The 26,729-nt window shown below is 59.0% G+C and overlaps 2 protein-coding genes across 8 annotated transcripts in view; both read left to right on the plus strand.

Annotated features, from left to right (window-relative positions):
* Nadsyn1 (NAD synthetase 1) overlaps window positions 1-11,576 on the plus strand; it is a 32,415-nt gene extending 20,839 nt beyond the window's left edge. For 3 of the 7 annotated variants that reach the window (XM_070009675.1, XM_070009676.1, XM_070009679.1), the window contains 7 exons: window positions 396-531; window positions 762-868; window positions 3,453-3,584; window positions 4,578-4,647; window positions 8,650-8,778; window positions 9,437-9,613; window positions 10,445-10,628. In XM_070009675.1, the coding sequence (XP_069865776.1) occupies window positions 396-531; window positions 762-868; window positions 3,453-3,584; window positions 4,578-4,647; window positions 8,650-8,778; window positions 9,437-9,613; window positions 10,445-10,495 (802 nt within the window). In that variant the 3' untranslated portion in view covers window positions 10,496-10,628. Of the gene's footprint in view, window positions 1-395; window positions 532-761; window positions 869-3,452; window positions 3,585-4,546; window positions 4,648-8,649; window positions 8,779-9,436; window positions 9,614-10,444; window positions 10,629-11,018 lie in introns of those variants that run through there. The other 4 variants (XR_011369201.1, XR_011369202.1, XM_070009678.1 and 1 more) reach the window with 4 other exon arrangements.
* A 13,706-nt stretch (window positions 11,577-25,282) lies between these two features.
* On the plus strand, window positions 25,283-26,224 carry Mrgpre (MAS related GPR family member E). Its single transcript, XM_070009704.1, has one exon. It carries the CDS (start codon window positions 25,283-25,285, stop codon window positions 26,222-26,224), a length of 942 nt encoding a protein of 313 aa, XP_069865805.1.
* The last annotated feature ends 505 nt before the right edge of the window (window positions 26,225-26,729 follow it).

Consider the following 26,729-nt stretch of genomic DNA (forward strand, 5'->3'; position numbering starts at 1 on the left):
ATTAGGGGGACTGCACAGGAGACCTGCGCACCCCAGCTGCGGAGTGCGCCAGCCCCCCGGTCCCTGTCCTCGAGCCCCGGCCAGGTCGGCTTGCTCAGCAAGGGGAGACAGGAGCTGGCCGAGCAGCACGTGGGCGTGTGGGCACCCCACACATGGCCCTTCCTCTCTGCTGGACAGCTCCGTTGTGTGAAACAGCCGGGTCATCTGACCCATAGAGTCACAAGCAGCTGTCCAGCTGGGTCAGGGTGTCCTCTCAGGGAGGAAGAGTCTAGAACTGGCATGCTGCATGTGCAGAGTGCTCCAGAGCGCCGCAGTAGGGATGGGGGTGCCCCCAGGAGAGGGGTGGGGGCCCGCCCGCCTTCTCACAATGTGTGCCCACTCCCTCCCTCCTCCAGCCACCACGTGGGCCTCAGCATCGACCCGGCCGTGAGGGCCGTCCTGGGCATCTTCAGCCTGGTGACAGGGAAGAGCCCGGTGTTCGCCGCTCAAGGAGGGAGCAGCAGGGAAAACCTGGCTCTGCAGAATGTGCAGGTGCCTCCGGCCCTGGGATTGGGGAGCCCGGACGGCGGGCACCACACTAGGCGCGCTGGCCCCAGCAGGAGAGGCAGGGGAGGGGGGAGGCAGGGGTGGTGTATGAGAGAGAAAGCTCCAGAATTTGACCCTCTGGTCTTCTTGGGGCTGCTGTGGCCCTTTCAGCCGGTGACTCGGTCTCCCTGGGCCCCTCCCCGGTAACCCCGTCTCCCTCTCCCCACCCCACCCAGGCTCGCATCAGGATGGTGGTTGCCTACCTGTTCGCTCAACTGAGCCTTTGGTCCCGAGGTGCCCGTGGGGGCCTGCTCGTTCTCGGAACCACCAACGTGGATGAGAGGTACGTGTGGCCCTACCAGCCCGTGACCTGACTCCTGGAAGCCCCAGGTCTCTGCGGGAGGCCCTTCCTGTGCTGTCTGACCGGGTCCTTCTGGGGTGGGGGTCAGGGATCTGCAGGGAGACCCCTGCCATCCACGGTTGGTCACGTGGCGACAGGGCAGCTCTAGCGTAACTGGAGAAGGTGGGCTGGGTGGGCGTGGCTTTCCCAAGGCCCCTGCTCTCCCCACCCTGCTGTACCATGTCCCTGTCCCCTCCCATTCCTCCTCTGTGCCCCACCCCGCTGTACAGTGTCCCCATCCCCTCCCGTGCCTCCTCTGTGCCCCACCCCTACTGTACAGTGTCCCCATCCCCTCCCACTCCTCCTCTGTGCCCCACCCTGGCTGTACAGTGTCCCTGTCCCCTCCCATGCCTCCTCTGTGCGGGTCCCACCAGATGCCAGCCCCTGCCCTCCTCTTTGACAGTTGGACTGCACCTTATTTTATTTCTTTGCATGTAGGTTTCACCTCAAAAGCACATAGCTATTTTTGTTGGTTTTCTTTGTGTGTGTTTGGGGTTTTTTTTTTGTCAGTCGTGGGGCCTGAACTCTAGGCCTGGGCGCTGTCCCTGAGTTCTTTGGCCCAAGGCTAGCGCTCTACCCCTGAGCTGCCCTCCCGGCCCTCTTTCTGTCTTGGTGCTTTGTTCTCACAGCAGTCTTAGTCCAGGCGCGCTCCTTTAGCTTTTCACTCAAGGCTGGTGCTCTCCCTCTTGAGCTGCTCTTCCACTTCTGGCTTGTGCTAGTTAGTGTATCAGAGAGAAGCGTTTCATGGACTTTCTACCCCAGCTGGCTTCAAACCTCAGTCCTCATCTCAGCCTCCTGAGTAGCCAGGGTTACAGGGTGAGCCCCTGGCATCAGGCCACTCATTTCTTTTTTGAAGGGCAGAGGGAGGAGATGGACTGCGTGACACAGGCCTGCTACGGGCAGCGCGCTTCAGATAGGAGCAAAATACTTGAATAGACGAAGATCTGCAGCCAGAGGGCATATTTTAAAGTCACAACCCCAACTAATAGCTCAGTCCTTCTGGAGAGGTTTCGGGGAACTTGTTACCACTGTCATCACTGTTCATGATAAATTGTGTCCTTCATTCATCTGTTAGTGTGTCATTTACCAGTGTTTCCATCTATCCATCTGCCTATCTATCTATCCATCCATCAGTTACCCACCCATGCATCCTTCTTCCATCTGCCACCCATCCACCCACCCACACATCTATCCACCAGCCATCTATCAATCCATCCATTCACCTTACCCACGCACTCATTCATCCATCCATTCATTCACCCACCTACCCATTCATCCATCTACTCATCCATTCACCCAGTCCTTTGCCCCTCCCTATCTCAGAAGTAACCAGAGAACAAAGGTCTGTGTAGGGCCCAGTATCAGTGGTTCCCAGCTGTTTGTGGCTGCGCTGTGGTTTCGGTTGTTCGGGTAAAGGGAAGATGGGCTGAGGGTGGAGAACGAGGCCAGACAGCTGGGGCACTGCGAAACTTCTGGTCAATTGGGAGAGGGTGGAAGGCCCGGGCCTGATGCCAGCCGGCACCTGCCTGGCAGAGGAGCGAGTCCTGAGTTGTGCGCAGTCCCCTGCACGTGCGCAGCAGGCAGGGGGGGTGTAGTTCTCTGGGGCCGTTGTCCTGGAGGCTCCTTAGAGGCGGCAGTGGTGGGTGACTGCTGGCAGCCACCGTCTGTGGACAGGAAGCCAGGCCACGGTCTCACCAGTGTCCCTGAGGTGACTGGGAGCAGCCCCATCCTGTGGGAGGGGCTGAGGAATGAGCCCAGCACCCCGGGCATCGCTCCAGGTGTCCAGCCCTGTGCGGGGGGGGGGGGGGTCGGGGGGGTGGAGGGGGGCGTGTCTGGCGACCTGTGGGAGTCGGTGCCATGGTGAGGCAGGCAGATTTGCCCGCACTTGCATTTAGCGCCCGTGCTCTGGGCAGTAAGCCTCCATCCGCACAACGTGGTGGCCTGTGCTTGAGCCACGGCAGTGGACCCGGCTGGGAGGGACCTCCCGGCCTGTCTTGTGGCCACACCGCTGGAGCCGACGGCTGTGCCGGCCCTGCCCTGCCATCTCACGGCCAGGGCTGAGCTTCGGGTGTCCTCCCGTTCTCCGGACATGGAGCCCCTGCTTGTGCTCAGGGTCAGCCCCAGCCTCTTCTCTCTCAGCTGTGTCCCCTCGGGGGACCCATGGCCCCTGTAGCCCAGCACCATCACCCAGCCCCTGCTCCTTTGCCTCTGACTCGGTGCTGCATTGCCGCCATGGCCAGCACAGGTGCCTGTGGCCGCCCCTCCTCTCGGGCGCCTAGCCCTGACCTCCCAGACAGGCTGCGGCTCCCGGCTGGGTGCTGGTGCCTCCCAGGGGTCCCTGGCCCCAGCACCTCCCCTGTGTGCCCAGCCCCTCGGCAGCCTTCCCCAGCCTTGCAGCTTCCCTGGGACCCTGGAGCTTGCCAGGCCTCTGGACTCGTGCAGGAAGCAAGTTCTCGAACACCCAGTGCTGGCAGGAGTTGTGAGGCCTCGTCAGGCCCCGGGGAACCTTGAACTCTCGCCCCTGCAGCCTCCTTGGCTACCTGACCAAGTATGACTGCTCCAGCGCGGACATCAACCCCATTGGCGGGGTCAGCAAGACAGACCTGAGAGCCTTCGTCCAATTCTGCATGGAACGCTTCCAGCTTCCTGCCCTGCAGGGGTGAGTGGGCACGCGCCAGGCTGGGCAGGGGTGAATGGGCACATGCCAGGCGGGCTGTGCAGGGGTGAGTGGGCACGGGCTGGGCTGGGCAGGGGTGAGTGGGCGCATGCCAGGCGGGCTGTGCAGGGGTGAGTGCATGCACTGGGCTGGGCAGGGGAATGTACACGCCAGGCTGTGCAGGGGTGAGTGGGCATGTGCCGGGCTGGGCATGGGTGAGTGGGCACGTGCCAGGTTCTGCAGGGGTGAGTGCACATGCCGGGCTGCGCAGGGGTGAGTGGGCACACACTCCTGAGCCGTGCAGCCCTCTCCTCGCACAGCCAGGACCAGGTGTGCCAGCTCAGCCACCTCCTGTAGCTCCCTGTTGCTGGGTGGATGCAGTCCTGGCCCCCTCCGGCATACAAGACCCCTTGAGCAGGACCCCTTCTGCGGGCACCTCCACGGCCTGCTCTGCTCTGGAGGGGCAGCAGCGGCCCCTCCCCCTGTCCTGCCACCAGCCGTTAGTCAGGAACCAAGCGGGACAGTTCTGTTGTTGGATCACAGGCACCAGGTGCCCACCGGGGTTTTTGTGTATCGTTCTTGGAACTGGGACGTCTTGTCCTGGCTGTCCATAGGCAGCGCGTGCCCAGGGACATCGGTACTTTATGGAGACAGTTAGTTGTCATGGCAGGTGTGTCAGTCTGCTAGGTGGGCAGAGCCAGGGTAAGCCCCAAAGGGTCCTGCGATTCTTGGGATGCTCCCCCTCCCCCGAGAGTTACCTGACCCTAGGGCGGCAGTGTGCAGAGGGGACTCTGCAGGGCCTCCACCGCTGGCCATCGTCCTTCAGGTGCTGAAGCCCCGGCAGTATCGCACTGCCTGCCCAGGGTCCCAGCAAAACGAGGCTCTGTGTGGCTCTGCCAGTGGTGTCTGGGTGACCTGGCATGGCGGGGCTGGGGTCTTTTGTGAAGGCTCCTGTGTGTTTGCAGCCATGGTGACTGGTCTGTGTATTGACCACAGCATTCTGTCAGCGCCGGCCACTGCAGAGCTGGAGCCCTTGGCCAACGGACAGGTGTCCCAGACGGACGAGGTAACAGCCATTCCCCTGCACCGGCTCCCCGGGTGGCAGGGCTGGTGACTTCCTGGCCTCCTCCTGTCCCTCGGAACCATCTGGGGACAAAGGTCCTTCTGGGCTCTGGACCTCGGCCTGGGGCCCACGCGTGTCCGTGTCTTGACTGGCCTGTGACCCTTGGAGTCAGCCTCCTTGCTGGGGCATCAGAAGCGGGTGAGGAGATGGCTGCGGGGAGAGCAAGGCTGGAAAGCAGAGAAGTGCAGGGCTCCTGCAGGGGTGGAGGCTTTTCAGGGAAGACTCACTCTTCATCCAGGTCACGCTGACCTTTGACTCTTAAGCCAGCTGTAGTGTCAGCCCAGTGGAAGCTGGGGGAGCTCGTTGTAGACTCTCCCACCTGTTGGGGTCCCAGAAACTTGCTGCTATCTCCTCTTCTGAGAGTTTTAGCTCTGTGATCTCACTGAGTTATTTATGTAGGATGATTGTGTATCCCATTGAACTGTCTTGACAGTCTAACTGAAGTCTACTGACTCTAAGTAAATGGCGGGGAGGAGGTGATTTTTGGACTCTGGATTCTACTCCATCCATCTGTATTTTCACCCTCATGCCATTCACTCTTCGTGTTGTAGCTTTGTAATAAGTTCTGAAGTTAGGAAATTTTTGTTTTTGAAATCATTTTGGCAACTCTGGGATCTTTGAATTCTATTAATTTTGAGATCCCTTTGTCAGTTCCAGGAGAACAAAACAAAACCCTCTGGCTAGGAGGGTGATAAGGATTACTTTGAACCTGTCGATCAGTTAGCATATCCTGTCTTGACAGTATTATGTCTTCTGATCCACCAGCATGGGGCTTCTTCCCATTAAGTTAACCTTTTGCATTTCAAACATGTTTTCTAGTTCTCAGATATGTTTCTACTTAAAAGCTTATTTCAAAGCATTTTACACTTTTTGATACCAGTATAAATTGAAGTTTCTCGAGTTTGTTTTGGGCAATTATTCTTGTGTATTGATCTCGTGTCCCATGTTTCTGAGGTCCTTTGTTAGTTCCAGTAGCTTCTCAGTGAGCATGTTGAGGTCTTATAAAGTCATGCTGTCTTCACATGCAGAAAATTTGACATCTCCTTTCCCATTACAAAGACCTTGTGCTTCATTCTCTCATCTCTAGATAGAGCTGCAGTATAGCCATGAATAGACAGAGAGAGTAGACATCCTTGTCTTATTCCTGACTTAGGAGATAAGGCCCATTAAGTACGGTGTTAGCTGTGGATTGTGCATAATTGCTTTCTTATCATACTGATGAAGTTCCCTTGTATTTCTAGTTTTAGTTTGTTTTCAAGTCATAAAAGGGTACTGAACATTACCAAATTTCAGTAACATTCTGATATTAAGCCAACCTTGCATTCCTGGGGAAAATCCATCTTGGTTATGATGTAGTCACTCGATGTTGCCACTGAAACTCTTATGTCTACTCATAAGGGATATTTTTTTCTGTAGTTTCCTTCTCTCTTTTTTTTTTTTTTTTTTATTTTTTGGTCCGGTCGTGGAGCCTGAACTCTGGGCCTGGGCGCTGTCCCTCAGCTCTTCAGCTCAAGGCTAGCACTCTACCACTTGAGCCACAGCGCCACTTCCGGCTTTTTTCTTTTTGCTTATGTGGTGCTGAGGAATTGAACCCAGGGCCTCATGCATGCAAGGCAAGCACTCTACCACCGAGCCACCTTCCCAGCCCGTTTCCTTCTCTTTTGATGTCAGGTTTGGTTTCAGAGAAATACTGGCCCCAAAGAAAGAGTTAGGCAGTATTTCCTGCTTTTCTGGTTTTTGGAAGAGTTGTTGAAGAAAATTTTGGTAGACATATTGGGAAGCTATCTGGTCTGGACATTTTACTTCTCAGTATCTTCATTATTAATAAAACTCTTTTGTTGAAAGTCTGCTCACATTTCCTCCTGAGACAGTTTATACCTGTATCCATCAGGGCCCTCCTGAGAGGAACCATAGATGGGTGTAGATGATGGGGGGAGGGAGATAGGTAGAGAAGTAGATACATACATGCATACGTACACATATACACATGTAGAAAGATACATATATACATGTATGCATATATACGTAGATATACATACATGCACATATATGTAGATAGATATACACATACATACATGCTTGCATACATACATGCATAGATTGATGGATGAGGGAATTGTTTGGAGACTTGGTCCGAATGGCTGTGGAGGCAGAGAAGTTGCTTAGATCACCTGTGAGCTGGGCACCCAGGGAGGCTGATGTGGAACTCCAGCCCCGGGCTGTGGTGCCCACCCGCGTCTGAGGCCCTCAGCTGACTGGACGGTGCTACCTCAAAGACTGGTCTTGGCCACCAACTCACACACCATTTTGCTCTGGAAACACACTCAGTCCATGCACACAGTGCCAGGCTGGAGGCCTGGCTCGAGTGGTAGAGCACCAGCCATCAGCAAGAAAGCTAAGCATGAGAAGGACAAACTAGAGGATTATACCAGTGCTGGTGGCTCACGCACGCCTGTCATCCTAGCTACTCAGGAGGCTGAGATCTGAGGATCATGGTTCAAAGCCATTCCAAGGAAGGAAAGTCTATGATATTCTTATCTCTAATTAATGAACAAAAAAGCCAGAAATGGTAGAATGCTAGCCTTAACCAAAAAAGCTCAGGGACAGCACCCAGTCCCTGAGTTCTAGCTCCAGGACTGGCACCAAAGCACCAAAAAGAAAAGAAAAGAAAAGAAAAGAAAATTACACCTGAAAATGAATACTTTATGCAAATGAAGCTGCAGAAGCTGCTGTCAAGGGCTGGGGACTGTATGGGCTCAGTGATGGGAGTCACCTGAAGGGAACAGACAGAGAAAACCACGGGGAAGGAGATAGATAGGACGCGACCACCAGGAAGGGACAGACAGAGGACATGACCACAAGGCCCTGGGTGCCCGGGTACTGGAGACAAAACCAGCCTAGTAGCCAGGTGCCGGTGGCTCACGCCTGTCACCCTAGCTATTCAGGAGGCTGAGATCTGAGGATTGCAGTTCAAAGCCAGCTTGGGCAGGAACATCTGTAAGACGCTGATCTCCAGTGAATCACCAGAAAACCAGAAGTGGTGCTGTGGCTCAAGTGGTAGAGTGCCTAGCCTTCAGCTGAAGAGCTCAGAGACAGTGTCCAGGCCCAGAGTTCAAGACCCGTGACCAACAACAAAAAAAGAAAAACCCACCAGCCTAGGGGACACGGTGGATAGGGCTGGAGGTGGTGTGGATGAGGTGGGGACAGGCCCAGGGAGGTGGCACTTGAGCCCTGCTCAAGGCAGTGCTGACATGGTCCCTAGGTGGAGTTGGGTTTTCTGAATATGGCTCGAGGAATTGTGGCCTCCTACCACGTGGGCTCAGCATGCAGACTTGTGAGCCTGTTCCCTCCTCTCCGAGCAGCCCCTTACTTAGGACGACAAGGGGGTGTCCCTGTGGCCCCCTGTGGTGTGGGGCACCCCTTCCAAAGCCATTGTCACATACCGTAATCCAGGCCGGAACCAGGGGACCGGGTCCCCCCACGGTCCTGGTGGCCAGGGCCGGATGCTCTCGGGGACTTTAGAGGGGCGCTGCCTGCCTCCCCAGCTCCCAGGGGCTCAGTGTCCACGGTCTGGGCCCACGCCCCTCCCTCCCGCCTCTGTCCCGCTTGTCCTCCGGTTCTCCTTCGCTCTCTGACGCTTCCTGATTACCTTCTCCCTGCCAGCCACGGTCATGGGATCTTAAGCCCCTTCATTTACCAGCCCCTGCAGAGGTCCCGTTCAAGTAAGGTTTCTCTGGTGATGCCCGTGAGTGGACCATGCTTCTCCCCGAAGCCCTAGGCCCCGAACACCAACTCACGCCTCATGTGATGGTGCTGGGAACTGGGGCTGGGCCTCTGCCCTGAGCCCGGGAGGAAAGCCTCCCCTCCCAGGACTCCGATCTTCTCCCCCGAGCTGAGCTCCTAACCGCTCTGTGCCAGTGTGGTCCTCATCTCCCCCGCTTGCAGGAGGACATGGGTCTGACCTACGTGGAGCTGTCCATCTTTGGGAGGCTCAGGAAGACAGCCAAAGCCGGGCCCTACAGCATGTTTTGCAAGCTTCTCAACATGTGGACCAATACCTGCACCCCCAGACAGGTGAGGCCTGGGACAAGGCCACGGCAGAGCCACCCGCATGTGAGCTGCCGGCGTGTCCCGGCATGCTTGGAATGGCACACTGCCTCCGAGAAATGGAACATGACCTTAGGGTCCGTTACCTTGCGCTTCTGGTCCCCAGTCTTGCTGAGCCTGCCCCACAAAGCGACCTGTGGCCCCGGGTGGGGGCGGGGGGGAGCCAGGGCCTCTGCAGTCCTGAGCTTGGCCTGTGTCCGTTCTGTCCCTGTGCTGGGGGAGCCTGAGCAGGGCTGTGCATTGGCAGGATTCACCCCGAGAAAGAATCCAGCCTCGGCCTGGCACTGGTGACTCCCTCCCACCTGTAATCCTGGCTGCTCAGGAGGCTGAGATCTGAGGATCTCAATTCAAAGCCAGCTCCATCAGGAAAGTCCTTGAGACTCTTATCTCCAATTAACCAGCAAAAGGCTGAAAGTGGAGGTGCCCCTCAAGTGGTAGAGTGCCAGCTTTGAGTGGAAAAGCCAAGAGAGAGTGTGAGGCACTGAGTACTGAGTTCAAGTCCCAGTGCCAGCACACACACACACACACACACACACACTCACACACACACACACAGAATCCCATTTCAGGACTTTGCGGGCCTGCCATCTTGAGGCCCCATGTGTCCCCCACACACACATACCAGGTGGCTGAAAAGGTGAAGAGGTTTTTCTCCAAGTACTCCATGAACAGACACAAGATGACCACGCTCACGCCCGCCTACCACGCAGAAAACTACAGCCCTGATGACAACAGGTTTGACCTGCGGCCCTTCCTGTACAACGCAGCCTGGCCGTGGCAGTTCCAGAGAATCGACACCCAGGTAGGCCGCCGCCGCGCCCGTGCAGGCCTGCCTCCCGGGGAGGGAGCGCTTTGTGTCCTCGGCGTTGGGTGTATCGCTCCTTTGCCAAGGGACCCGGGCATCGCAGGCTCTGCACCGAGGTCTAGTTATTTCGGTTGATAAAAGTTGAACTACTGGACGACAGCGGCTCACACCTGTGATCCCAGCTCCTCAGGAGGCTGAGGTCTGAGGGCTGTGGTTCAAAGCCAGCCTGGGCAGGAAAGTCCACAAGACTTATCTCCACTGAACCACCAAAAAGCCGTTAAGTGGAGTTGTGACTCAGGTGGTAGAGTACTACCAGCCTTATAAGGCCTCGAGTTCAAGTCCCAGGTCTGGCACACTCACACACAAAATTGTATGTAGGTTTTATGCTGTTCAGCGCGATGGCTCCAAATACGCATCATGGTGGGCCAAAGGTGAGGCTCAGGTGGTAGACCACCAGCCTGGGAGATAAAGGGCCAGACCCTGAGTTCAAGTCCTGGTCTTGAGGGAAAAAGCATTCATCCTGGATTGACCCAGTTGAGCTGCTTAATGTGCACACTCCCACCTGTCCTCACTGACGCTCTGTTCTCTTCGTGACTTCTATGCGTCGGCCCCAAGGCTGGCCACAGCTCCACTAGCAGCTCTTTGGTGGTTAATTGGGGCTAAGAGTTTCACAGATTTTCCTACCTGGGCCAGCTCTGACCCTCGATCCTCGGCTCTCAGCCTCTTGAGTAGCTAGGATTGCAGGTGTGAGCCACCGTGCCTGGCTGCCGTTGTGTCTTTGGGCAGTTGAGCTTTGGTGGAGCTGGTTCTCACGGCTTCTCTCCCCAGGTTCTGCAGCTGGAGTGGAAGGCTCAGCAGGACCTGGATGACCTGGACTGAGGGGCGGCCGGGGAAGTGGCCGGCCGGGACTGAGCTCCACAGCCGCACAGTGTGGCAGCATCTTCTTTATTGAGTGAGAGAGATCTTGTGCTAGCTCCTCCAAGTAAGCTAAAATAAAGCGAGCTGCCCTCGATGCCCTGTTCCTCAGCCTCGTGGTGGCTGCCTGGCACCCATCCCCCTCCCCCCGGGGCCAGCCGGGAGCTGGGTGTGGGTTCCCCCGAGGGGGACAGAGGGCTCTGTTGTCCCTCGAGTCAGTGGCCCAAGGCGCTGGTTGTCCGCATCACATGCAGTTGCACCCCTCCCTGGGGGGCAGAAGCCCTAGGGCGGCCGGGAACGCCCCGGGGTTCGGTGGGCCCGGAGCACGGCCCTGTGCTGGGTCCTGGCAAATAAGCTAAGATGAGGAGCTGGCGATCGGCCAGCCCAGCACGGGCTGCAGGCCTGTACTCTGCTCTGCTGGGGTGGCTGGGGTGGCCGGAGGGGAGCCCCAGCCGCTGGCGGGCCTGACTGGAACCCCGGCCTCCAGCCTCAGCCTCCAACCTGGACCCGGCACATACACAAGCCCCACGGAGCGGCCCAGTCATGAGAAGGGGTCTGGACGTGAATCGTGTCCGCGTGTTCACCACCGGACCTCAGCCGTGAGGTGTGTTGGGACAGCACACACACGGAACCCTGTGGAACCCTACGGAACCCCAGCCGCACAGCCGCCTGGACACCGGTGCTTTCTCCGTTCCAACACTGGACTGGTTGTCACTGGAAAGAGCCGGGTCATTGCTGTGCCACACATGACCTTCCCGGCACAGGGCCACCTGGGCACCACGGCCCCGGGCTCGGCGGAACCCCCAGAGCCCAGCCGGCGCCAGGTGGGGCGCGCTCCTGCGTGGGACTGGGCTGGCTCCGCCCCCCGCGGGGCTGTGCCAAGCCCTGCCCCCTCTCACGCGCACAGCGCAGACACGCCTGTGTGGCCTCCCGCCCTGGGCCGGCCTGCCCGGTCTTGATCCTGCCACACTTTCCCCACCAGGTGTTGGGTGTTGCGTGGCCCCGCAGTGCCGAAACCATCCCCCGTGGCAGGGATTAGCAGCAAGTGGAGTTGCAGACAGGAGGGAGGAGGAGAGGGGGAGGGGAGGGGGTGCGGGGGCGGGGGATAATGAGGAGCTTCACCAGCCGCTGGGTCCGGGCGTCCTGGGTCTCGCGGGCGCTGGCTCCAGTCCCCCCTCGGCCATTTTCCCATGTGTTCTCCCCACAGCTTAGAATCATATTGAGAAATAGATGGGGTGAATTGCAGATCCTCCTGGGATCTGGCTGTAGCAATGTATCCATGTGGGAGCAGGACAGAAAGATCTGGAAGGCTCTCCGGTGAAGACGCCCACCCATGGCTGATGCCCTCCTCCTGTTGGTGACACTTGGCGTGTGTGCTGCGGGGTGAGGGGTGCCGTCGGCCACAGCCCCGGGGTCTCTGCCGCCCCGCGCTGTTTCCTGGGGCCTCCTCATTGTCTCCACCCCAGCCTTCTCCGGATTTCACTGAGGGAACCAGGCCCCGGGGGCCATGCATCCCGGTGGGCCTTGGCTTCCCGGAAGGAGGGCCTGCGTGGGGCCTGCATCCCCTTGTCTTCCAGGAAAGTTCAGACTTTCAGAGAGAAGGCTTCCCTTGCTAAAATTAGGTGGAATGGATCCAAGCACCCACACCTGTGTGCTGGAGGCCACAGAAGGGGAAGTTGCTCCACCCACCTCTTGCCACATGAAGAAATGGGCACCTGGCACAAGTCCACACTGGGAGAGAGGCCTAGGCCGCGGTGAGGGCGGGGCTGCTGCCGCTGGGACACAGGCACCCTGCCAAGGTCTGGACTCATCTGGGCCGCAGAACGCCTTTAGGATGCAGGGTGCCACTGCTCGCTTCTCTCCCGGGTCCTGGGAGCAGACAGCTTCTGCTCTGAACGGCCCCCAAGAAGGCCGGTGTTAGAGGCTCTGCCCGGCTCGGCCTCCCGCAGGCAGGGCCCAGTGGAGGGTCTTAGGTCTTGAGAGGGACTATGGCACCCTGCCACCTTCCTATCCTCCTTGCTTCCAGGGCCATGGGAGTGAATGGGCTTGCTGCACCACGCTGCCCACCATGATGGCACAGTGCCAGCCAACCCTGGCTGCCAACCAGTGCAGGGACCATAGGATGGAGGCAGGCGCAGTCCTGGAGACCGTGGGTACAGTGTCAACTCCTGTACTCCTGTGTATGCACGCGTGAGCGCATGCATGCCAGTATTAGAACTTGAACTCAGGGCTGGGCGTTGTCCCTGAGAAGCCACACTCCACTTCTGGCTTTTGGGTGGTTCATTGGAGGTCAGAGTCTCCCAGACTTTCCTGCCCAGGCTGGCTTTGAACCTTGATCTTAGGGGCTCAGCCTCCTGAGTGTCTGGGATGACAGGCGTGAGCTACCAGCATCTGGCTTATCGTGGATATTTAGCATGAGGGGTGGGGTGCAGCTGTCCTGGCTCTCAAGGACGGCAGTGTCTGCAGAGTGGGAGCAGGACAGAACATTCTGGAAGGATCTCAGTGGCTCTTCTAGTCACTGTTATTCAGTGTCCTGAGACACATGGTGTGGCACGGAAGGTGCGGCCTGCTGCTCTGTGAGGTCTACCCAGCTCTGGCTGACCACACACAGGGCCGCCCGCTGGCCTCCTCTCCCTCCCGCGGCAGCCGGCAGGCCCGGGTGGCTTCCCAGAAGCCTGCGCGGGTCAGGACCAAACACGCACGGTTTCTTCTAGCTTTTCTGTCTTGTCAGCAAATGTCCAGACCAGTGCAATCCAAACAGGTAAAATGAGCCACTCTCAGGCACCAAGCCCTGAGTGCAAACCCTGGAGCCGGCACACATGACTCTGGTGTGGGCTTGAAAATCCACTGACACATCACCTTCCACCCAAGTCGCCAGACGAGGCTGCAGAACTGGCTGCCCGCGCCCTGCCCCTGCCTCCGCTCTGCCTCCCGCCTGTCTCCCCTCGGGCTAGTGAGAGCCAGAGGCTCTGGGATGGGCGCAGACCCACAGCTCCTCCAGCCCTTTGCGCCCTGGGCAGTGGAGACGCCGAACACTTTCACAGCCGGGATTGGAACTCGGGGATCCTTCACCTGCTGAGACGCAGACCCCTGGACAGTCAGCTTTTCTGCCTCGGCTGGGTGGTGCTGACTGGCAGCACCAGCCACCCGCCCACTTCCCAGGCCGAGTCCCTGCCCTCATGTCCCCAAACGTGCTGGAAGATTCCGCAGAGCTCAGTGTTGGAAGGAGAAAGACGCGCACGCGCAATCCCACATCTGAGTGGCATTTGGGTCAACTGGGAGAGTGCCAGCAAGCAAGACAGCCGAGCAAGTGTGAGGCCCTGAGTTCAAACCCTGCTACTGGCAATAAAACTTACTGCTAATACTGGTAAAAAAAAAAAAAAAAAAAAAAAAAAAGTCATGGGCTGGGATGTAGCTCAGTGGCAAAGCGCTTGCCTAGCAAGTGCAACGTCCTGGGTTCGATCCCCAGAACCAAAAAAGAAAAGACAAAAAAAATACAGTTAAAAAAACCCCAAACAAACAAACAAGTCATTTTGCTTTCAGGGAAATGAAAATAGGAAAGCGTGAGGTAGAAATAAAGCCTGAAACTAAGGGAACAGTGCTGGTTTTGTGGAAGATAATCATGAACTGAAAACTCAGGTTACATAACCAAGAATAACAGGAAGAAAGGGCCTGTGGGTGTTACCCACTGCCGAGCCCGTGCCTAGCAGGCCTGGGGCCCTGGGTTGGAGCCCAGTACTGCAAAGTTGATAATAACAAGAGGAAAAATGATACTAGGCAAAGTAAAGCAAGAGGAAATGCCACTGAATTGCTTCTTTAGGGAATACTTGGCTGGGGGCTCTGGTGGCTGAGATCTGAAGATCAAGGTTCGAAGCCAGCTCAGGCAGAAGAAAACTCATGAGACTCTTCTCTCCAGTCTCTAGAAGTGGCTCGCGTGGCAGAACTACAGCATTGAGCTGCGTGAGGGCATCCTCCCAGGGCACCGCAGGCCTCCGGCAGCCGGACAGGGAGACCCTTGGTTTCCCACCTAACGCACAGGCAGCCACACCGTGTGCCCGCTGGGCTTCAGACGGCCCAGCCTCACGCTCCTCTGCGTTCAGGTGCTAAAGAAGATGGCAGCGTTCAGTGTTGCTGCCTGGTGGCCGTCACTGTGGGAACGGCTGCTGTGTAGCTGGGATGTCTCCCGGGCCCAGCTGGGTCTGCGCGGCCCCAGCATGGCTGGTCAGAAATCTCCAAATGATGGGCCCCTTCCTTTTACAGGGGTCCCTGGATCATCCAGGACTTGAATCCCATCCACCCCAGATGTCTCCATCGACACTAAGAGTAAGAGCGAAAGACCCCTGATCTAGGCCAAAGCCGTATGTGAGCAAGAAGTAACCAGAGACCGAGTTCAGCTTCCCACACCCTAAAAAATCAGAGGGCCTTAAACCCGCGAGGGGGGGATGGCAGGGAGCAGTTAGCATCGGGAAACTGCAAAGGGAACCTCAAATGGAGCTAAGATGACAGGGTCCCGGAAATGGGGCTGTGGCTCACATGGCAGGGTGCCGGCCTTAAGTACACAGAGCTAAGGGGCTGCATGCAGGCCCTGAGTTCAAGTCCCAGTGTAGGCAGGAAAAAAAAAAAATATATATATATATATATGTATGTATGTTCAACCCTTAGATGCCAGTTCCAAATAAAGCCAAGTCAAAGAGAAATGACAAAAACAAAACTGAAAACCAGGGTGGCCACACGTGGCTCCTTGTGTGGATTCCTCCGGGAACTGCAGGTCCAGCATCCTCTGGGACCACGCGGCTCATGGCCACAGCTGTGTCGCTGCCATCCGAGTTTGAGAAGGAATCCCAGCCATGTCTCCCAGCCAGTGTTGGGGCGGGCAGGGGCTGCACACAGGCATCCCGCTCTGCCCTTCCCGACATGGTACACACGAGGACAGACCTTCATGCCTACAGATCTTTTCAGGAAGAAATGGGGGGGGTCAGAGGTCAGAGTCCCGTAAGGCAAGGCTCTGGGTGGGTGCAGCCCGGGCCACAGACCCCCACCCCGGTCACTCCGCTGAGCTCAGGTCTCCCCGCTGCCCCTGCCCCTGCCCCGGGGCCTTCAAGCCCAGAGGACCCTGGCCCCAGCAAGCCTCCAAGGAAGCCCAGGCCGGTGAGCAGCTGGGCCTCCCTGGCCTCCACCTCCCATCACCTTCCCCAGGCTGCACAGCAGCCCGCCTCTCCCCACTCTGTCTGTCCCACCTTTCCCCCAAAACAGCCAAGGCCTCCATCAAAGAGCTGGAGCCCAGCCCATCCTCTGAATGACCGGGTCTCTCTGCTCCCAGCTGCCCCTTCCCAGGCCTCATGCGACCCGAGGCCCAGGCCCGTGCCCACCTCCCTGCCTCAGGTCCTGGACCCACCAGAGCTGCTCTGGCAGGACAGAGTTCCTTGGAACAGGACGTCAGCCCTGGGCCACAGCCACACACTCCAAGAAGCCAGCGTAGCCCGGCCCCTCCCACCGCGGAGGGGCAGCCTGTGCTCTCCGGGAGCCAGAGCCCAGGCTCGGCTGCTTCCTCCTCCACTTCAGCTCCGAGTTCAGCCAGCCCTGGCCGGGCCGGGCGGGGAGCCCGGCTCAGTCCCATGCTGTGCCAGACTTTCCTCGCCATCCTGACCCCTGGCTGGCCGTGAGCTCCACGGTGACATTTTCACACACATATCTGATGGGTTTGAGCCAACTGACTCCCTCTAGATTTCCTTCACCCCCTTTCCCCCTCCACCTTTGTAAGAGTCGGTTCCATTATAGTATTTTCATCTTTTCTTTTGGAAAGTCCTGTTTCTTCTTTTTTTGGGGGGGGGCAGTCGTGGGGCCTGAACACTGTCCCTCAGCTCTTCAGCTCAAGGCTAGTGCTCTACCACTTGAACCACAGCACCACTTCCAGCTTTTTCTGCTTATTTGGTGCTGAGAAATTGAACCCAGGGCCTCATCCATGCAAGGCAAGCACTCTACCACTGAGCCACCTTCCCAGCCCCGAAGTCCTGTTTCTTATCAGGCGGTTTGTCTCTCTGTTCAGGAGTTGTCTCTTTTACACATTGTGGATACCCTTTATCAGGTGCATAGGTAGGTAGGCAGATAGATAGATAGATAGATAGATATAGACAGACAGAGATGTGGATGACTTTTTTCCTGAATGATGGCTTGTGTTATTTTCTTAGGTATCTCTTTTAAATGTTAAAAAAAATAATTTGTGCAGGCTGAGCTGAATCTGTAGATCCTCCTCCCTCTGCCGACTGAGTGCTGGGATTGCAGGCATGAGCTGTGAAGCCCAGGTCAAGTAGTGGCTCACACCTGTGATTGCAGCTACTCAGGAGACCGTAGGATGATCGTGGTTGAGGGCTGCCTCAAAGAGAAAAAGGTCTTAGACTCCCTTCCTAACCAGAAGTTGAGCACGGTGCTACTGCCTGTCATCTCAGGGAGTATAAACAAGGATATCAGTCCAGACATAAGTACTAGACCTATCCCAAAATAACTAAAGCAGAGGAGATTAGCAGGAGGTCCTGACTGATCCCAGCACCACACACACACACACACACACCAATAAAAAAAATCCCAGCACCACACACACACACACACACACACACACACACACACACCAATAAAAATAAAACGCCTTTAATGTGGATTAGGGCCAACGTGTGTATTTCCCCCTGACTCCTGTTGTCTGTTTTACCAAGATGAAGATGCTGTCTCTTGTTTTCTTCGGGAATCATGATGGATTCAGGCGTGAGAGAGGCCCAGATCGTTTTGAGTGAGATTCTGTTTCTGTGGGCAGGGCTTAAACCTGTCTCCCATGCGGACACCAAGCTGTCACAGAGCACTTGCCACTAAGCACTGTGGGCCCCAGTCCCACTCAGCTGGCCATGGCCGGGCATGTGCACAGCGCTGGGCGCTCTCCCGTGCCCTCCTGCTCTGACGGGCGTGTGCTCGGCGCTGGGCGCTCTCCCGTGCCCTCCTGCATGGACAGGCCTGTGCTTGGCGCTGGGCGCTCTCCCGTGCCCTCCTGCTGTGACGGGCGTGTGCTCGGCGCTGGGCGCTCTCCCGTGCCCTCCTGCTGTGACGGGCGTGTGCACAGCGCTGGGCGCTCTCCCGTGCCCTCCTGCTCTGACAGGCGTGTGCTCAGCGCTGGGTGCTCTCCCGTGCCCTACTGCTCTGGCGGGCGTGTGCACGGCGCTGGGTGCTCTCCCGTGCCCTCCTGCTCTGATGGGTGTGTGCACAGCGCTGGGCGCTCTCCCGTGCCCTCCCGCTCTGACGGGCGTGTGCACGGCGCTGGGCGCTCTCCCGTGCCCTCCTGCATGGACGGGCGTGTGCTTGGCGCTGGGCGCTCTCCCGTGCCCTCCTGCTCTGGCGGGCGTGTGCACGGCGCTGGGCGCTCTCCCGTGCCCTCCTGCTCTGGCGGGCGTGTGCATGGCACTGGGTGCTCTCCCGTGCCCTCCTGCTCTGGCGGGCGTGTGCACGGCGCTGGGCGCTCTCCCGTGCTCTCCTGCTGTGACGGGCGTGTGCTCAGCGCTGGGCGCTCTCCCGTGCCCTCCTGCTCTGACGGGCGTGTGCTCAGCGCTGGGCGCTCTCCCGTGCCCTCCTGCTCTGACGGGCGTGTGCTCGGCGCTGGGCGCTCTCCCGTGCCCTCCTGCATGGACGGGCGTGTGCTCAGCGCTGGGCGCTCTCCCGTGCCCTCCTGCTCTGGCGGGCGTGTGCACAGCGCTGGGCGCTCTCCCGTGCCCTCCTGCTGTGACAGGCGTGTGCTCAGCGCTGGGCGCTCTCCCGTGCCCTCCTGCTCTGGCGGGCGTGTGCACGGCGCTGGGCGCTCTCCCGTGCCCTCCTGCTCTGACGGGCGTGTGCACAGCGCTGGGCGCTCTCCCGTGCCCTCCTGCTGTGACGGGCGTGTGCTCAGCGCTGGGCGCTCTCCCGTGCCCTCCTGCTCTGACGGGCGTGTGCTCGGCGCTGGGCGCTCTCCCGTGCCCTCCTGCTCTGACGGGCGTGTGCTCGGCGCTGGGCGCTCTCCCGTGCCCTCCTGCATGGACGGGCGTGTGCTCAGCGCTGGGCGCTCTCCCGTGCCCTCCTGCTGTGACAGGCGTGTGCTCAGCGCTGGGCGCTCTCCCGTGCCCTCCTGCTCTGACGGGCGTGTGCACGGCACTGGGTGCTCTCCCGTGCCCTCCTGCTCTGACGGGCGTGTGCACGGCGCTGGTGCTCGCTTCCTCCCATTAGGCCCCACCCCCCACAACTACACTAATTTCCATTAAACCCCACCCAGTGATCTCACTTGCTCTAAGCCCCACCCCAATGATGTCACTTCCTCCTTCGGCCCCGCCTCCTAAGGGTTCCACCACTTCCCAGGAGCACCAGGCTTTGGGGACACCTAAGGTCTCCAGGATGAAACAGCCCAAACTATGGAAAGCTGTCAGAGGCACAGGCTCCTGTGACCCCACCTGAGCATCCATGGGCTCTGAGGTTTTTTGTTTTTTTTGTTTCTTTTGGTCGGTCGTGGGGCTTGAACTCTGGGCCTGGGCGCTGTCCCTCAGCTCTTCAGCTCAAGGCGAGCACTCTACCACTTGAGCTACAGCGCCACTTCGGGTTTCCTGGTGGTTTATTGGAGATAGGAGTCTCACGGTCTCTCCTGCCCGGGCTGGCTTTGAACCGCGATCCTCAGATCTCAGCCTCCTGAGTAGCTAGGATTACAGGCGTGAGCCGCCAGCACCCGGCGATCTGAGGTTTTTGTTTGTTTGTTTTTTTGGGTCCAGTTGTTGGCCTCAACTCGGCCTGGGCGCTGTCCCTCAGCTCTTCAGCTCAAGGCTAGCACCCTACCACTTGAGCCACAGCGCCACTTCGGGCTTTTTTCTTTTTTCTTATGTGGTGCTGAGGAATCGAACCCAGGGCCTTAGGCATGCAAGGCAAGCGCTCTACCACTGAGCCACCTTCCCAGCCCCTCTGTGAGGTTTATGTGTGCTGGCGAGTGAGGAGAAAAGTCCTCCATAGTCCTGGTAACAGTCAGGGCACCCAGCTGCAGCCTCAGGGGAAAGAGAAAACTCCTTCCAAGTCTGGGCGATGGGCCAGATGCCCCGGCCGGGACCTCGGGGGAAGGCATGCGGGATGTGCTCTTCGTGCCCCTTAAACACATAAACAATCCCTTGACCCTTCCCCTATGTGTAAAAAACATTAGTGCCTTGTATATCTCTTGCTACCTTTTGGTCGAATGCATCTCCTGTAAGCTGTTGGCCTTGTGAAACGGTCCTGTCCTCCCAACTCAGACTTCCTTTCTTTGTGTGTGTGCCATCTATAAACAGGCAGTGCTCCTAATAAACGTAGTCTATTCCCACACTCAGCCTGCCAGATACTGCGTCAGCAGCTCTCATTGTGTGAACAGCAACAGAAAACCACTACAGATCCCATTCCAGATCTGAAATGACAAAATAATGTACTGCGTAGGTGAACGTGATGGCCGAACATCCCGACACTGTGCTCAGGACACAAAGGGACTTAGAACCATTAAAAAGGTGCAGGAGGAACCGATGTGTTCTCTGGGAAGAATGTAGAGAAGTAAGAGGGTCTGGGGGACTTCATGTTCTGTGAAACAGGAAAAGAAAAGGCTGGTAACTGTACACATCTCCCCCATCCCTGCCCACTCTGAAAAAAATCACCCTTGCGAGGTAAGCCAAAGAGGAATTCCTAGACCGTGATCCTGCCACTCTCTAACTCACCACATGACCCAGAGGAAGCGCTTGAAGAAAAGCTCTAGCAGAAAAAATAGTGGGGGAAAGCCAAACATTTCGGCTTCCAAATAGCTGGGATTGCAGGTGTGCACCAGCAGGCCCAGATGGATTATTAATTTCTTGACTATTTTACAGCAAAGCCATTTGGAACGAGACGTTTACTGGAGAGAAAGCTTCCATTAGGGGCTGGAGGCGTGACACAGTGGGAGAATGCCCTGAGTTCAAACCCCGGTACCACCAGGATGAAAGAAGTTGAATTCCAAGCTCGCTTTCTTGGGCTGAGATCACCACACGTTTTGCTTTGTGTCTTTCAAGGAGTTTGGCCGGATGTGTTGGCACACAGCCCCTGGCATCAATTAATGTCGGGACTCCATGGCTCTGCCGCTGTCATTTTCTCTCTTCCGAATCAGCCCACTTCAAGTTGTTCAGTTTTACTAACCTTTAAATAAAACAGTGCAGATGACATTGGTTTCCCTCTTATTGACCCATTGTGTAAGCTTTTTTTTTTTTAACTTCCTGTCTTTCTGGGCTCCTGTGATCTCAGTGGAGTCCCAGGCTCTGGCTTTCTCCTTCCTGTCCTGCAGCTGGCTGCCCTCCGCACAGCCAGTGAGCCATGAGGTGGTCTTACCTGGGCGGGACCCAGGGACGCCATCCCACCCTGATCACGTCCACAGGCACGGCTTGGGCTGCTAGTTCTTTGTATGAGACACCCTGTGTAGCCAGAAGCAGGAGCTCCAGGCCCTCCCCAGGTACAGCCCAGCGTCTCAGCCCTCAACGCCCCCGTGGGCAGACGCCCCGCCGCCAGAGGGTCCCACCGACCCAGCCCAGCACCAGCATCCTTCTGATTCCTCTCATGCCACACACGGCGTGGGCCACCCACCCCCTTTGCCATTGTCACAGCCCCATGGCGACAGTGGAGCCCACCTCCCCGCTTCCCTGGGACCCGTCCTGGGCAGGCACGCGGAGCGTCAGAGGGCCAGTCTCAGCAGACCTCCAGGGAGCAGGAGGCTGACCAGCTGCTAGCCAGTGTTGCAAACAGGAGAAAAGGAGTTGACTTTTCAAGAGCTTGAAGTCCACACACACGGGAATCAGCTTCCGCTACCAGGCAGGGAAAGTTCACAGACGGAGGCCGAAGCAAAGCAAAAGGGAGAAGAACGCAGAGGGAGCAGGGCCCTTGGGTTCTCCTCCGTGGGCAGGGCCCCCAGGCCAGCAGCCCCACCCCCACGTGCCAGCCTGGGGGAGGGGGGAAGGGAGGGCCTGGGATGTGGAGCTGAGGGGCAGAATCTGAACCGATGGCTCAGTGGATGTCAGGACCAGCACGTCTCTGGCGTTCAATTTCCGAGTGTGACGGAGGATGCCAGGGCTCGGAAACGCCCACACGCGTATCCGGAGGGACTGTTGGAGCTGCAATGTGCTCCAGCCTGGCTCAGCAGGTAGGTAGAGCTACAGCACAGGTGAAGACATTAATAAGGCTGGGTATGGTGGCTCATGCCTGTAATCACAGCTACTTGGGAGACAGAGAAAGGAGGATCAAGAAGTCAAAATAGGCCCCCAAAAAGCCAGACCCCCATCTTAACAAACAAGTCAGGTATGGCTTTACTTCTATAATCCCTGAACTCGGAAGGTGCTGGTCGGAGGATTGCGGTCTAAGGGACACCTGGGGAAAAGTACAGTGAAAAGATAAAGGAGACTGAGGTGTGGCTCAAGTGGTAGAGCACCATTCTGGCAAGCAGGAAGCCCTGGGTTCAAACCCCAGTGTCAAAACCAACAGGTAAATAGACTTCCTGCGTGGAGTTGACCCAGCGCCCAGGGCGCGGGCAGCTGCTGTGGGACACCCAAACTCCACACCTTTGGTGCTCCTCTACCACACCTTCTGTAAACTTGGATTTTCTTTTCTTTATCGAGTTTAAGTAATTACATAAATTTCACAGTATTGTGGCATAGTGATACTTAGCCAAAGTCACCAACACATTTTAACCTTCAAGATAATTGTCATTATCTTGATCTACAAAGCTTAGGAACTCTACAGACTTTGACAATGAAACGATTTCTTCCACATTGGGTGGTGTGTACCTTTCTTCCTTTTGCTTAGCGTCAGCAGCTCCCTCTTTCCCGCTCCTTCCCTCCCTCCCATCGCCACCCTTGAGTTGCTTAGTTCACTTTCATCGATGTCTAGTGCAGCTGATCGGCCCTCTGCTGTACTTTTTCACCTGGTTTTTCTCTGGTTCTAAATTTGTTTGTTTTGTTTTGTTTTGTTTTCACTGCACAAAGGTAGAGAAAGAGTTGCTGGGACCTGGGTCTTGGAGTCCTAAGAGCTAAAATCTGCACTTGCGTGTGTGCGCGTTCTCCCTCTCAGTCTACCTGTCTCTGTCTCTGTCTCTGTCTCTCAGTCCCTCTGCCATCTAGGATCTCCTTAACAGCAGGGAGTCAGAGGACAGCGTTATGAGATTTCTCCCTTTTCAGACAAGCAAAGAGCACTGAATTCCTGAGCATGGCCACGGATGCGGCCCAGGACAGAAGTGGTCTCTGGGCCTGGTGAGGAGAGGTGAGGTCACCGCCGCACGCCCCCCCCCAGTCCCCCGAGTCCCCCACGTGCCTCTGCCCGGAAGGCTGCGCGGAGCTGGCCTTCGCTTTCTGCCCATCACCACACGGCCCCGCCCTCCTGCCCCCCCCCCCAGTCCCCCACGTGCCTCTGCCCGGAAGGCTGCGTGGAGCTGGCCTTCGCTTTCTGCCCATCCTTGGACAGCAGCCGAGCCCCGAAGAGGAGCGAGGTCTCCAGAGAGAGGCTTCTTCCAGGCCCAGCCCGGCGGATGCCGTGTGATTCCAGCTGGCGCTGGAGCCGCTGCCCAGCCAGGCGCAGGCTTGGAGCGGGCAGGACCCGGAACGGTAGGCAGCCAGGGCGGCCTGTGGGCAGGGGAGGACCCGGGGCCGGTCCTGGAGCTCAGCATCCCCTGGGTGTCTGCCCTCTGGTCTGCCAGCTGCATGGGGGAGGCCGGCGGTGGGTGGAGGCCTGGCCTCTGCCCTCTGACTTGGGCTGGGCTGGGCTGGCCCCCTATGGCCAGCCCGAGCCAGGGCCGGGCGGGGGACGCAGCGCAAGGCCCAGTCCTCCAGCAGAGGTGGTGCCCCCATCACACTCCCTGCAGACACCGTGCCTCATATTGGGTAGAGGGGGGCAGGGAGGGGCAGGGAGGGGTGGGGAGCTCTCTCCAGGGTCCTGGACCCCGCTGCCGCCCTGTGCATTCGGGCCCTGGCAGGAGCCACACCCCTGCCCTCCCCAAGCCTGGGATTCCCAGCCAGGGATGGAGTGAATACCAGATCGTCTGCCCTTCCCCCTGCACCCCTGCCCCTTCCGAGCGCCAGGCTCCTCCATGGCCCCGGATCCCACAGCCAACTGCCGCAGCCTCGCACACGGAGCGCACCCAGCCTCCAGAGCCCCTGCCCAGGCCCCAGAGAGGCCAGGCGCCCCCCGGGCCCTGCCCACATCACTCACACCAGGACCCCCAATTACCTTCCCACTCCCCTCCTCCAGTCTGCCCCCTCCCCTGCCCGCCTCCTCCTCCAACCCCCCCTCCTGTCCCCCTCCCGGGATGGCTCCCCTCTCCCCTCCAGGTCAGGCTCTCCCCTGGGTGCGTGAGGCTGTGTCCCCAGCCGCTGCCCGGACCCTCGGCACACAGGCTCCTGTGGGTACACAAGGGGGCTGGGGAGTGGGTGCCAAGCCCACACAGGGCCGGAGAAGCCAGCGGGCTCCTGCAGGGCCGAGCCTGGCTGGGCGGTGGAGGCAGCTCTGCGTGGACCGGCAGTGTGTGGCGGGGACGGCTCTGGCGTGGGTGCGCCAACGCCTCGCCTCTCCTCCTTCCAGGCGCCCCGCCCGGCTGTCCGAGGGGAGGAGGGGCCGGTCCTGTGGGGTCCTGTCCCACTGCCCTGCTGGGGTCTCCTCCTGACAAGGGTGGGGGGGTGCAGGGGGGCACCCGCAGGGGCAGGAGCGGGGGGGCAGGGTGCACTCGCAGGGGTGGGAGTCGGGCGGGTGCAGCGGCCGCCGGTGCATGCCATCTTGCCACAGGTGTTGGTGTTCAGCAGAACCGGCGCCACCTCCAGAATCCTCCACCTGGCCAGCTCCAGGCAGGGGCGGCAGGAGGCTGGCTCCCAGCTCAGCATCACCACAGGGTCGGGCACCCCTCCCCCAAGGGAAGGGGGTGGGCGGGGAGGAATGTGACAGCCGAGGTCAGAGCAGACGAGTCCTGCCACAGGGTGTGGGGACACGGCGTGGCATGGCGGCCTGGGGTCCCCACCCTGGCCAGGCTGGTAGAAGAAAGGCCTGGAAGAGCTGAGCTGTTGAAGCCATGCCAGGGCTGCGTGACCCTAGGCCACCCCTCTCCCAGACAGCCTGCTGCCTTTTTTTTTGGAGTGGGAGGGTTGTCAGTCGTGGGACTTGAACTCTGGTCCTGGGCGCTGTCCCTCAGCTCTTCAGCTCAAGGCGAGCGCTCTACTGCTTGAGCCACAGCGCCACTTCTAGGTTTTCAAGTGGTTTATTGGAGATCAGAGTCTCACGGACTTTTCTGCCCGGGCTGGCTTTGAACCGTGATCCTCAGCTCTCAGCCTCCTGAGTAGCTAGGGTGACAGGCGTGAGCCACCGGTGCCAGCTTAACTCTCCACTTTGAATCAAGCCAGGCTGCTTTTGCGGAGCAGCAGGGCGTCGCGGGGCTCATCCCCCCGGCCCCCCAGGCTGTGGGGACCATCCTGCTGAAAGCCCCATTAGAGGCCCCGGGGGACTGGGGCTTAAGTGCTGGTGGAAACCTTTCCGGAAAGAGCCTTCGCCTGGGAGGTCTAGCGAGGTCAGGTGACAGGGCTGGGCGGCAGGCGGGCGGGCCGCCCTCCTTGCGTCTCCTCCGGTGTGGGCAGGGTGGTGGGCTCCTGGGCAGAGACTCAGGTGTCCTTTTGCTCCAGGGGGCGTCAGGAGAGAGCAGAGCAGCCGTGCCCGGCTTCCTGAGTCTCCAACCTTCGTACTCCGTCCGTGATGGAAGGGAGAGATGCCGGACGCGACCTGGAGTCCTCCCTCAGCCAGGACGCGGACGTGCCGTTTAACCTGGCGATGCTGTCCCTCACCGAGCTCCTCAGCCTGGGGGGGCTGCTGGGGAACGGGGCGGTGCTGTGGCTCCTCAGCCGCCATGTCTACAGGAACCCCTTCTCCATCTACCTCCTGGACGTGGCCTGTGCCGACCTCCTCTTCCTGGGCTGCCACATGGTGGCCGTGGTCCCCGACTTGCTGCCCGGCCGGCTGCACTTCCCATACCTGCTCCAGGCCTCCCTGAGCACGCTGCGCTTCTTCTGTTACCTCGTGGGCCTGGGCCTCCTGGCGGCCATCAGCACGGAGCAGTGTCTGGATGCCCTCTTCCCGGCCTGGTACCTGTGCCGCCGGCCCCGCTACCTCGCCACGTGCGTGTGCGCGCTCACCTGGGCGCTCTGCCTGCTGCTGGACCTGCTGCTCAGTGGCAGCTGCACCCTGGTCTTCGGGGCGCCCAGCGGCCGGCTGTGCGGGGCGCTGTGGCTGGCGACGGCCGCGCTGCTGGGGGCCCTGTGCTGCGTGCTGTGCGGGAGCAGCCTGCTGCTGCTGCTGCGGACCGAGCGAGGCCCGCAGCGCGCCCAGCCCCGCGGCTTCCCCGCCCTGGTCCTGCTGGCCGCCCTCCTCTTCCTCTTCTGCGGCCTGCCCTTCGGCATCTACTGGCTGTCCGGCAGCCTGCACTGGCGCATCCCTCCCCATTTCTACCACTTCAGCTTCCTCCTGGCCTCCGTGCACAGCGCAGCCAAGCCCGCCGTCTACTTCGGCCTGGGCAGCGCCCCTGGCCAGAGGCTGCGAGAGCCCCTCCGGCGGGTGCTGCAGCGCGCCCTGGGCGACGAGGCGGAGCTGGGGGCCCGCAGGGACGCCTCCCGCAGGGTCCTCGTGGACATCGCCGCCTGAAGCCCCCCCCCCGTGGATCCCGCCCCCTCGGGTTCGGGGCACTGCCCACCGTGGGGCAGGGATGCCATCGCGGGAGGCCTCTGATGGTGAACTCGTCCTGTGGCTCAGTGTTGTCCCAGCGTCCCCGGGCAGCTCTCTGGGAGAGACAGTCTTCCAGAGAAATCTCTGGGCCTTCCCTCGGGCTGCGCGGGTCCACACGGCCGGTGCCCGCCCGGGCCCCACGGGCTCTCCGCTGCCCCCCGGGCTACCCGAGGCAGCAGCAGCCTCCTGCTATCACTGCTTGTTTACACCAGGGTGTAACAGGGTGATACCAGAGGAAGGCTGACACACTCCAAGGTCCACACCCCACGCCTGAGGTCCATGCTCTGGGGTCCACACTTGTGGGGTGGGGATTTGTGGTTCAAAGCTACCCTGGGCAGGAAAGGCCTTGAAATTCTCATCTGCAGTTAATCACCAAAAAGTCACAAGTGGTGCGGTGACTCAAGGTAGAGAGAGCACTCACCTT

The sequence above is a fragment of the Dipodomys merriami genome, unplaced genomic scaffold (assembly GCF_024711535.1).
Source record: "Dipodomys merriami isolate MVZ:Mamm:240054 unplaced genomic scaffold, mDipMer1.0.p SCAF_78, whole genome shotgun sequence".
Classification (NCBI taxonomy): Eukaryota; Metazoa; Chordata; class Mammalia; order Rodentia; family Heteromyidae; genus Dipodomys; species Dipodomys merriami.